This window comes from Microtus pennsylvanicus, chromosome 7 (assembly GCF_037038515.1).
Source record: "Microtus pennsylvanicus isolate mMicPen1 chromosome 7, mMicPen1.hap1, whole genome shotgun sequence".
NCBI classification, from domain to species: Eukaryota; Metazoa; Chordata; class Mammalia; order Rodentia; family Cricetidae; genus Microtus; species Microtus pennsylvanicus.
Genome location: NC_134585.1, coordinates 105,984,811 through 105,997,206, shown reverse-complemented (window position 1 = coordinate 105,997,206; position 12,396 = coordinate 105,984,811). Strand labels below are relative to the sequence as shown.

Below are 12,396 nucleotides of genomic sequence, written 5' to 3'. Positions count from 1 at the left end.
GCTTTTTTTCATATTATATCCTTGAAAAATGGTTTAATAACAGAGCCAAACAACAGCTAAAAAATTAATACCATTAAAAATAACATTAATTTGGCAGACAAAATTCATGTCAAAGGATGCTAAAAATATTATCTTTATTTAAATTAGGATAATAAGTAAGCTTACTCACACTAATAATAATAATAGTGAGTAATAGTGTGAGCTATTATTTATAGACAAGTTCATTGGAATAGATTCTTGTATACTGATACAAATTCAAATTATATTTGTTATATTGAATATACTATTTCTATTTATAATATTTATACACCTATGCAAAGTTATTTTGTCAGATTGTATTCATGAATATTTCTACCTCTGTTTAAAACATTTTGTATATTGATACAATTTTAGGATATATTTATCATATTACATTATACATTTCTACCTCTGATCAAGATACTTATACCCTGTTTCCATTTTGAGGTCATTGTCCTCATTTGCTGCATGGTTGTTTAAAATTATTTAATATTCTGATATGAAGTCTTAGTCTTTAAGCTATATAGGTATTAAGTATTATAGGTCAATAGTCATCCATGTTTGTCATACTTATAGTTAGACTAATCAGGTTCTTTAGATACATAAAGATTGTATTCTGCCTAGATAGATAATCTTCAACCACTTCGAGGATCTGTAGAATATGGCATTTAAATAACTTAAGGTTCTGTTGATGTGAGACACGATTGCTCCTGGCAGCACCAATGTATTCCTGAGAGAATGTTGAGCACTGAAGACACTCCACTTGGAGCTTGTTTCTTCTTGGCAAAACTGGCCTTTGGGCAAGGAACAGCCCATGCCTTGACCACTGACAAAGTGCATGGTGTCAGGACTGGGCAAGCAAGATACAAGAGAAAAGACTGCCAAACCTTGCCAAGACAGGGTAAGATGGTTTTGAAAAAAATTCTTGCCTCTGAAAATGGTCTGTCAGTTACTCTAGGCCTTAGCTAAAGTTGGTTGCTCCAATATTGCAAATGAGAATTTGGGTGATTGCCCAGGTAGCCAGTTGTCTCTGTCATTTGTTGCACATTTTGGAAGTTGTTTGGTTGCACTTCCTGCTTACTCAAGTAATATTATCTCCCTTCTCAGGCCCTCGATGGGGTTAAAGACTAGACAGTCATAGTTACTTTCCTCTTATGACTTAGCCAAGCCATTTCTGCTACAAGATTTAAACTCCTTAGGATAAAATAATTATTAAACTATTTAGCATATGTTTCTTGTTTATGCTGGTTGTAACTCTAATCTTTATACGTGCTATCTGTTCTTATTATATATAGTTTTGTATTGGGTTTGTAACTCTCTTTTTTAGACAAAATGCCTTTGAGAGGGTAGACCAGGTTGAGTGTGGCCTTGGGAACCAAGAAGCCTGCTGGACCGCCCGCTTGCTCTCTCACTCCCTGCTTCCTACACCTGGATGTTGGATTCCATTCCTATTCCTCATTGTGATCCGTGAGTTCCCCTCTAATAAAGAACCCCTTATTATACCCTATTTGGACCTAGTGTGGGATTATTTGATTCGCGTTCCCCCCATCTGATGTGCTCCCCTTCAGAGGGGTTTAGTTCAATCATTGGAATATAATAGGATAATATGTAGCTATTTGAAATATTTTGTATTGACGCCTATTTGACTACTGAAAGAGTAACTGAAAATATATTAGGTACAGCAAGATCTTATTTCAGTTCAAAAAGATCAGTGGCCAGGCTTGGTGGTATAGGTCTTTAAATACCGCATTTGGGAGGCAGAGGCATCTTTGTGAGTTGGAGGCCAGCCTGGTCTGCATATCGAGTTCCAGACCAGTCAGTGTCATATGGTGAGACCCTGCCTATAAATAAATAAGTAAGTAAGTAAATAAATATCAGTGATAGGTATGGTTTTTTTTTTTTTGTGTGTGTGTATGTGTGCACATATAAGGACCAATGATGGTATATACCAAAATATTAACAATGGTGGTAAGCTTTGCATGGTTCATTTATGGGCAATATTTGCTATTTTTGCTTCTCTAAGTTTTCCAATATGAAAACATTTTTACTTTTTCCATATGGCAAAAATTAACTAAAAAGAAGGACACATGTGCAGGCAATTAAAAACTCGAAAACAAAGATGTTCTCTGGCAAAAAGAAAAAAGAGATCCCTTTAGCTTGTTTACAGAGCCAGAGATCCAGTACACAGATGTGCTCGCTAGCTTCCCGGACACTCCCTGAGTTCACATGGGTTTTTTCCACAAGCTCATGCGAAACTTGGCAGCTTCCGTGGTTACCAACACAAACACATGTGACACACATGCACACATGTGGAGACAAGGCAAACTGGGAGATCACAGGTATGTAGGGAGATTTGCTTCCCATCCTTCCTCTGTTCAAATAGGCCAGAGGTAAACACGTCCTCACAACCCCGAAGTTTTAAAAGTGATTTACATGCTTTCCTAAGGAGCGGTCTGGAAAGATTCAAATAATATGTTTTTCTGAAAGGTCTTCAAAAATAATTTATTAGGCAGCCCTTGGCTTCGGTTGAGTGGACTGTTACAACAGTGCATTGTATTTCAAATGTTTTGCTGACGGTGGTGAGACCTAACCGCTTGCCTTAGCCATTTTTAGTATCACTGATTCAAAATAAAGACCTTCATATTGCCTCTTTTTACTGATTAAACCTTCAGAGGAGAGTCTAGATCCTTCTAAAATTCATTTTCAGCCATCATCTACAAACAAACAAAGCAGTGTACGGGAATTAGAACAGGAATATAAGCAGGGATAGTATGGCTCCAAGAGGCCAAGAATATAAAAAATCCACATAGCAAAACAAGGCCCATTGTCATCTTAAATGTAATAGAGGAAGCAAACAACTTAACTCCTCATATCTCCACAGCAGTGGTTCTCAACCTTCCTAACGCTGCCACCTCATGAGGGGACCCCCCCCCCACATACAATTATTTCATTGCTCCTTTGTAACTGTAATTCTGCTACTGTTATGAATTATAATATAAACACCTGATATGCAGGATACCTGAAATGCGAACTCTGTGGTGGTCAAGACCCACAGGGTGAGAAGTGCTGTTCTACAGCTATGGACAATGCCCCTGCTTCCAAACCAAAGAGCATTTCCTCAACTTCCCTACTTCTGTCAATGGCGCAAGGAAGGCATCGGCCACTGCATCACCAACCAACTACCAGTGACCGACATGAAAAGCCTGCGCTCAGGTCCTTACCAGACCCAGGTTGCTCTCACAGTCTCTCATTGGTCTCCCTGTCTCTAATCTATCTATTGCCACTTGAATCCAAACAGGAGCAGGCTGCCGGCCAGCTTAAATTCTACTTTAATCACATTACAGGGCTGTTCAAGAATCCTGGATTGAATCCTATCCTTTGAGCAGGGAAATCCTATAATGTTATTCGGAGCCCCTTTCTAATATTATCTTGTGCTTCTGCGCAGATGAGCTCTCTGCCATTCAGCTGCTGTAGCACCAGCTCTATTAATGGCTTGCTCAAGCTGTCCTCCCACCTCACTTTCTCCTCGGTGCAAACTCGCCCTCTCGGCACGTTCAGCTGAAATACTAAAGCAGCTTGCAGCAAACACCGCAGCTGGGAATACAAGCCTTTTTCTTCTCAAAACTCACATGGCCTCTGAGCCACGGATGAAGCAGAAAGCCATATGTCTCCTACTGTCCAGCCAGCAAACAGCTATGATCTAATTTCGTTAATTGGAGGTAATTCCCTCGTGGACCCTTGTATTTGCTTTGCTTCTCACATCCCTAGACAGAGAGCTAGGAATCTGCTATGTGCTCAAGTGATACTTGGTGAGCCATGAGATGAACTGCTTGCACGTTTAGCTTTTGAGCAAAGCCAAGTTGTGTGTGTGTGTGTGTGTGTGTGTGTGTGTGTGTGTGTGCGCGTGCGTGCTATGTAACCTTCTGTGCATCTACTAAAACTCTTCTTCAGGGCTGGCTCAGAGGTTAAGAGTTTTGACTGCTATTCCAGAGGTCCTGAGTTCAGTTCCCAGCAACCACATGGTGACTCACAACCATCTGTAGTGAGATCTGGTGCCCTCTTCTGGCAGGCATGCATGCAGTAGAACACGGTATACAAAACAGATAAATCTTTAAAAAAGAAAAAGACTTCTCTCCAACACTACAGATAAGATTTTTGTATGGGGTCTCTAAGACCACGCTTAGGGCTTGGGGATTCCTTAGGGTGCAGCGGACTCAGCACACGGCTGTACTCACTGCTGCAGACACTGCAGTTCCTGGATGCACAGCAGAATCAGACCACAGCTTCTCTTGCACTAGACTGTGACGATATGCTGTCTAACAGGGACACTCGTGAGGTGTAATAGGACTGGCGGCTTAGGTGACTGTCCTCTGTTTGGTCGGACTAAAACTCTAGGCTCTCAGAAGGCTTTTAGCATGAACCACACGGTTTGTACAAACAGACTAAGCGCAGTAAGCCATGCTCATCATCCAGGCAAGAAGATCACGCCACTAACCAAAGATAATCTTGTCGGCAGGCCTTTCAAGGTGGCGGTCTTGAGCCGGCTTTAATTCTTCTACTCAGGAGTCATTTCATATCGCTAGGGGAGAAATGTTAGTGCCAATCATTTCTGATTCACAAAGGTCCCCTAGAATGATTTTTTAAATTAAAATCTAGCATTTGGAGCTGTATGGTCTAGGGGCGGCACATAAGTTTGATAGTTCAGGCTTTCTATTTCTCTCTGTAGAGGAAAGTATATATATATTTTTAATTGATGAGTGTGAGTGTGTGTGTGCATGCGTGTGTGCACCTGTCTGTCTGTGTGCATGCTCAAGTTTATGTGTGCATGTGTGTTTTAAAGCTGTTTCATGAAGTCCAGGCTCGCCTCCTTCTGCTTCTACCTTGAGTTCTGGGACTAAGGTCTGCACCAATATAGCCAGCTCATGGGATCATTCCTAAGCCAATGCTTTGGTACTTAGGATAAAGGAATTGGTGAACATCTAAGTAAACACAACTTCTTCATCACTGAACGCCAAAGAACAGTAGCGTTTCATGGACACTGTCCTATGCAATCCTCAAGACAACCCCCAAATCACTGACTATCTCAGTTTTCCAGTTTTTACCTGCGAACACCTAAGTAAGCCCATAAAGTTTTCTCTTGACAAAGCCAGATTTTAGCTGGAGGAAGAGTCTGTTTAACACTAGGCTTCTTAGCTTCTCTCCCCATCCCCCAGCTGAGGATAAATCCGGTTATAATCCTTGCATCTTAAATTATTAGGAAGCTGCCTTCAGGAACTCTTCAACAGCACACAGCTTATCACGTTGTCTGGCATCATAATGTTTGAAGTCTAGACCTGGACCAGCATCTTGGATTCCCTGATCAGACAGGAGGGGGTCTTAGGAAGGTATGCTTCCCAAGACTCAATTCATTTCCTTAGAAAATAAACTGTCCACTTCACCGCCCCGCTTAGGGTAGTAAATAAGAAAGCATGTTTAAAAGACCCAGTGGACTTGTTTACTGGGAAAATGGAAAAAAAAAAAGGCCTGCTTTTGATGACTAACAGGCTTGTGAGAAGAAGCACGCCAAAGCCAAAGCAACACTCCAGGCAGAGAAAGAGGTACAACAGAAAGAAGGGCGAAGAGCTGGGTTCTGGCCACCAGGTGTCAGCACTGCGCCAGAAGCTCAAGCCCAGCTGCTCCAGGCTGGGGGAAGGGGATAAGAACCCTGAAGGAAAACTTTGAGGCCTCGGGGTAAGGCTGTCACTTGACCCCCATGTGACGTTCAGGATTGGCTTAGGCTTTTCCATCCCATACACACATACATGTATATATATGTATATACACACACATATATGTTTTTGCACAGTTCATTGTTCTCTGACAGGAGTGTTAAAATGGTTGTGATATAATCATTTAGCTGAATGCCCACAGATTTGTCATTACAGTTTAATATTAAAGATTAACCTTGGTGGACTTTTATTTTGTAATTTTGAGGATCAGTAGCGCCTCGAGCATCTGTTCAGGAGGCAATCAGGCGTTTTCTGGCCTCCATAGGTTTCATTAGTGCCACAGAGGGCGATTTTCTGGCTTCCACCCCACAACCCATTGACATTATTTCCTTTACATTATTAATCGGATGGCAGATGAAAACAATATTTTTAGTGTAAAAATTAAGTACATATAGACGGAATATGCATTGGCGATTAGCCCTTCTTCTTGGCTTTGAGAACTTAAAAATTCATTCCAAAACTTCTTCTAATTTCTGTCTTTTTGTAGAAAAAAACACACCTAAGGATAAACCTGTGAACTGCCTTTAATTTACTCAAGGAATCCTGCCACACACAGCCTCATTCTGTCACAGCTGAAGAATTCTCCCACAGTGCCTAGGGGCTCATTTCAAAATGAGGACAGGGTCTGGGATCTCTTAATTGTTTGTTTTTCGAGACAGGGTTTCTTTGTAGCTTTGGAGTCTGTCCTGGAACTAGCTCTTGTAGACCAGACTGGCCTCGAACTTACAGAGATCTGCCTGCCTCTGCCTCCCGAGTGCTGGGACAAAAAGTATGCACCACCACCGACCGCCCAACTGGGCTCTCTTATTTCTAAGTCCTCCACTTTGAAACGCACCCGCGACACCAGAAGATGGGTAATTGATAATATCAGCTCATTAAATGGACACAGAGCTCTTAGGCAAGCCAAAGACTACAGCCTCGTCTGCCAGGAACACTTGAGTCAAGTCAAGCCCGACCAGGCGTAACCAAGTCCTCTCCTGGCCTGACTGCCCTAAGTCACAGTAGAGTCACAAGAATTAATGTCAACCCACAGACAGTTCAGAGTGGGCGCTCTTGGAACTGGAACCGTTTGGGTCATTTTTGCTTCTCAAAGCTTTAAGTTCTAGCTTGTATTGTGCAAATATGGGAATGTCTTCAGAGAAACCAGAAGCATCCTCTCCCCTGTGTCTCCATCGCTCCCATTCCTAGAGAACTGGGAGGAAAACAGACATCAGGGGCCACCTGGAGTCAGGAGAGCCTGAGTCAAGGCCAACCACACCAACCCACTGAGAAGCACTCAAAGCCGCCACTGAGCTCAGGTTCGTCCCCAGAGGACGATGAGCTCACTGGGCTGGCAGCTCGGCAGAGCAAAGGGGCCAAGCAAGCAAAGGGGATGGATGCTGGCTATGCAACAAGCCCGTGCCGGCCGGCGAGCGTGCGAGCGCGGGAGAGCAGCTCGAGAGACCCGTTACCTGGAGGACTCGGCGGTGAAGCTGCCGCCGTCCAGCAGCCGCATCTTGCAGAAGAGGACCCCGTTGACGAAGGGCACCGAGGAGAGCTCCTCCAGCTCGAAGTCCACCTTAAACTTAAACTTCTTCTTCTTCATCATCTTGAGGGCCAGGCGCCGGCGAGCGGGCTGAGCAGACGGGAGCCGCCGCCTCAGCTCGGCCGAGCCTCGGATCCGCCCAGCTCCATGGCCGGGGCCGCGAGCAGCGCGTGGGGGCGCGGCCGGGGGGCGCCGCGAGCCGGCGGGAGCCGGGGCCGCCTGTGGCGGCGGCAGCCCGGACCGGAACGCACCGGCGGCTGCAGCGCGGGCCCCGGCCGCCCGCCAGGAGCGCTCGCCTTGCAGCTCGCCCGGAGAGTGGGCGCCCGTTCGCTGCCGCCGCCGCCGCCCGTCTGATTGAGAGCAGGGAGAGGCGCCCGCTGGAAGAACGGTCGCCGCCGCCGCCGCCTCCGGGCCCGAGGCGCCCCCTAGCGTCCGAGGCCTGCAGCGCACTCGGCGCGGAAGCGGGCGGGCGGCCGGCGGAGGGCGGAGAAACTCCAAGCGGGCGCAAGCCGGGCGGGGGAAGCTGGGGAAGCTAACACGCGACGGCAGTAAGCTCGTCACGCCTCCCGCGGGTTAAAAAAAGACAAACCCAGCCGAAAAAGCTTCCTTCTGCAGCTTCCTCTGCGCCTTTCCTTTCTGGGTTTGCACCGCCCCCTTTCTTCCCCTCCCCCCGTGATTTCATGGCCTCTGAGTTGGCAGAGAGAGACAAATAGAATCCCAAACCTTACATTTTCTTTAGGGACTCTAAATTCGCTAGCCCTGAAACATTAGAGGAAGATTAAGTAGCGGAAAGGAGAAGGTTAAAATGTGTTGTGGGTGCATCAAGTGCCCAAACACGAGGCTGTGTCCTGTGTTTCCTCTCATTGATACCTTGTTTATTTTATTCTTGTCACCCAGGAAAAGGACTAGAGGAGTTAAAATATTTCCCCCTTTAAAATCTGCCCATTCTGTGACCTATTAACACATCAAGTCAGACTCTGAAGGCATGCGTAAAAGAAATTCTCCGTAAATGAATCACACACACACACACACACACACACACACACACACACACACACACACAGAGAGAGAGAGAGAGAGAGAGAGAGAGAGAGAGAGAGAGAGAGAGAGAGAGAGAACATACAGTATCTATTGTTAAAAATCTATGCTGTTAGCCTAGCTACATAATGTTTTCAGGGGAATTGTTTGTTGTTATTTATTGTGGTTCGCTTGCTTTGTTTTTCAGTCAGAGTCTCTAGCCCAGGCTGACTTCAAACTCCCGATGTAGCCAAGGATGGTGTTGAACTTGTGATCCTCGTGTTAGGATGATAGGAATGTGCCATCATACCAGGTTTATGCAGTTCTAGGGATCGAACCCAGGGCTTTCGTGCATGTTAGCAAGCAACCTCACTGAGCTATACCTCCAGCCTGGTCCTTTTAATCATTGGAAAGACGTAATCGAAAAGATTCTTCTTTTTAGATCACTCATTTAGTCATGTTTTTTTTTAAATTCAATTTATGTATCTGGGTGTCTTGCCTGTGTGTGTGCCTGTGTACCACATGTATGCCAGGTACCAGCAGAGGCCAGGAAAGAATGTCAGATCCTCTTAAACTGGAGTCACAGGCAGCTGTGAGTCACCGTGTGGATTTGGACATTAAACCAGGGTCCTTTGGAACCGCTGTGCCATCTCTGCAAGCCCACTCATGTTTTTAGTCATATAAATATTCTAATTGCCTAAACCACTACTCGCTAGCTAGACTCCAGGATCAAAACCCCAAAACTGCCCTTAGGAATTTTAGAGTCCTGAGCTGGTCATGATGGGCCACTGGGTAAAGGAACTTGCAGGTGATCCTACAATGTGAGTTTGATTCCTGGAACTCTTCTGGTGGAAAGAAACAACTACCTAATCCCACAGGCTGGCTTCTGACCTCCACATGTTCTCTGTGAGGCATGCACACCCACAATAAATATGTTTTAAAAACTTTTAAAGGCAAAACTAGGATGCAGTGCATTGTCAATGGGCGAAGCACCTTCGACCCAGAGAACACATGTAAAAGTGCAAAGAGAACCAGCCTAGCATAGTTGTCGGTGAGTCCCAAGCGCCACCATGACATGTATGCTTCTATGGACACACCTCTCTCTCTCTCTCTCTCTCTCTCTCTCTCTCTCTCTCTCTCTCTCTCTCTCTCTCACACACACACACAAACAATAATACCTATCAACTTTTAAAAGACAAAACTCAAGACAGAGGAAAATATAGAACTAAATTCAAATGAAATAGAATTTAGAGGAGAAAGTGATGAATTTAAAGAAACCAACTTTATGAACTTTAGAGTAGCTAGGATTTGGGAGAAAGTGGGAGACATTCCAGGTGAAGAAACAAAGATTCAGACGGTATAACATTTGGGCATGGGACTTTGGTAGTGGAGGCTTGCTTCCCATGGGACTGGAAGACGGGAAGGCATGGATTGTGATGCTGCTAACTTGCAGAAATAAAGGGACTGAGCATCGCGAGCTGGAGAGCAGGTTGGGGATAGAGGACATAATGAGTATCTGTGCAGTTTGCAGGGAGCAAGGTTGAGCCTCAGTGCCCGTGAAAGGTTAAGGTTGAAAATATGCATTTGGGAATTGTGGTATTTGCCGATGGCAGAAGCCCAGAAGCCGGGCAAGAAGGAGTTGCTCTGGAGAATATTTAATGGGCAGATGGAGGAGGAGGTGACTGCGAAGGCTTCCAAGAACAAGCGGCCCGAGAAAGAGATTGAGAGAGATGGCCCGAGAGCCAAGAGCTTGAACCTAGTAACATTAGCTATTAAGATCTCCTGGGGTATTGGGTGAGAGACAGGAGGCTTCCTGGCAAGCTCCAGGTTCAGCTAGAGACCCGTTCTCATTGGTGAATGATGTGGGCCTCTGGCCTACACACACACACACACACACACACACACACACACACACACACACACGGAGGGAGAGAGACAGAGGCTTGCATATGTGTGTACTGCAATCTTGGAGAATTTGGGTTAAAAAGCCGTCACAAGGCTGAAGAGCTAATAGGTCATTGGTTACCTTAGTGAGAGACTTTTCCATAAAAGATGTTGGCAAAGTGATATTAGCATGGTTTTGCAAGTGAGTAGATGGTACTTAATAGGAAGGATAACTAAAAGGGCTTTTTTTCCCCCTTTTCTTTACTAATTTTTGTAATTGAATGAGAGGCGGCGTGTATCCAAAGAGGGTTCAAACCGTCCAGCAATATCCAGGAACTTTCTGGCACTTACTGAGTTCCTATCATATGTCAAGCGCTTTATAAATCTGAGATGAGCCGTAGAGGCTGGCTACATCCTATGGAGGACGTAGGATAACAAGCAGAGGGTTGTAGTGCAGTGTAACATCTGTCTGTAAGTGATGGAGAGGGAGATTGCTGGCATAGATCCTAACACCGTGCAGCAGCCAAGTTCAGTGCTTTCTGGGGTTAGTGCTGCTGGAGCTGAGGCCTGAGGATAAGGGTGGGGGTGGGGAGCAGTTTCTAGCTTATTCTCCTGAGTGGAGCCTCAGAGGAAGAGGTCCTGTGTTGCAGAGGGAACTGAAATTAGTTCTGTCTGTCTGCAGTTTAGAGTCCTGCTTGGAATGGGTGTAATGGACAGTTGTTGGTGTTTTAAACCAGAGGAGTGATGTATTCAGATTTGCACTTTAGAAAGATCCCCAGCTGTAGTAACACTGGGAAACAGCGTACAGCTTGACTATGAGACACCTGGTATGAGTCAGGAGGAAGGCAGGAAATGGCCCTGAACTCCAGAGTTCCATACAGAGAGAGGCGAGAGAGGTGGGGAGAAATAACCCTGATGTTGCTCACCTTCTCACTTAGGATCTGCAGGTGCTTCCCATGATCACAAGTCAGCCCAAGCCAGCGAGCAAAGGAGGAGGAAAAAGGCAGTTTGGAGGAGGTAGCCATTGTGTGGCATGCAGGGGTGGGAACAGATCCAAGTAAGAGGTCCAAAAGCTGAAAGCACACAGAACGTCCAGCCAGCATCCTCTGCTGGAATCCAAAACAAGGCCAAATATTTTGAGAAAGAAAAGTCTTTCTTTCAGCATTTTGGTCCTTCTGAAGTCCTTGGAAGGGATTGAGGATCAGAAATCTGCAGGATACTGAATTCCAAGTCAAATCACCTGCTTGGTTTCCTCCATCTTCTGTCCTAGGAAAGTGTGCATTTCCCAGTCTCCTTGTAGGCAGATATAGCTATGTGCCTTCTTCTAGCCTAGTGGTTCTCAGCCTTCCTAATGCTGCGACGCTTTAAAACGGTTCCTCATGTTGTGGTGGCTCCCAATCATAAATTATTTTCGCTTCTACTTCATAACTAGAATTTTGCTACTCTTATGAATCATAATGTAAATATTTTTGGAGACAGAGGTTTGCCAGAGGGGTCATGGCCCACTGGCTGAGAAGCACTGTTCTAGCCAATACTGTTTGAGAAGCAACATGCCACTTCTAAGAGGAGATGAAGCAAGACTTCGAGCAGCTTTCTGGACCATCTTTCCCCCGTCTCACCAATTATAGAGAGGTATGGGGAAGACTTGGCTTCAGATAGGATAACCACGAGATCAAAAGAGCTCTGGTCTCTGTAGAAGAACAAAGAGAGCAACTGCCCACATCTACAGCCAACATATTGGACTGAGGAAGAAACTCATATCAGGCCAGGGAGATTTGGAGACTGTGTGTTCTAACAGCACCAGGCAGGTTGGTTCTGACTAGAATGCAGACATGGAGCTGATGATTGGATACTGCTACTAACTCTCCCATCACGAGGCCCTTAAGAGGCATCTAGGTACCATATTCATGTCGTCATAACTTGCTTGCAAAAGGCCACAAATGCCAGGAGATAGCCTCTGTTTACTCACACCCGTCTTTATCTTAAGTACTTCTCTTTAGCAGACATTATTTGAACCTATGGTCTGATGGCCAAGGGAACCTCAGAGGTGTAATTTTTATAAAACTTTTCCAACCTCTTTGAAGAGTATGGTAGAATGCAAGGTAACACACCTAAGTTTCTCAGCGCCCATTGTGAGAGTTCCGCGAAGTTTGCTGGTTATCTTTGAATCTTTGGTGTAAAGTT

The 12,396-nt window shown here is 45.2% G+C and overlaps 1 protein-coding gene across 3 annotated transcripts in view; it reads right to left on the bottom strand.

The window, feature by feature from the left end:
* The window catches only part of Eeig2 (EEIG family member 2), a 59,017-nt gene extending 51,315 nt beyond the window's left edge, over positions 1 to 7,702 (bottom strand). The window contains exon 1 of one of the 3 annotated variants that reach the window (XM_075981578.1): positions 7,238 to 7,702. In XM_075981578.1, coding sequence (XP_075837693.1) covers positions 7,238 to 7,374 — 137 coding nt within the window. In that variant the 5' untranslated portion in view covers positions 7,375 to 7,702. The remainder of the gene's footprint in view (positions 1 to 7,237) is intronic. The other 2 variants (XM_075981575.1, XM_075981576.1) reach the window with 2 other exon arrangements.
* Between the last annotated feature and the right edge of the window lie 4,694 nt (positions 7,703 to 12,396).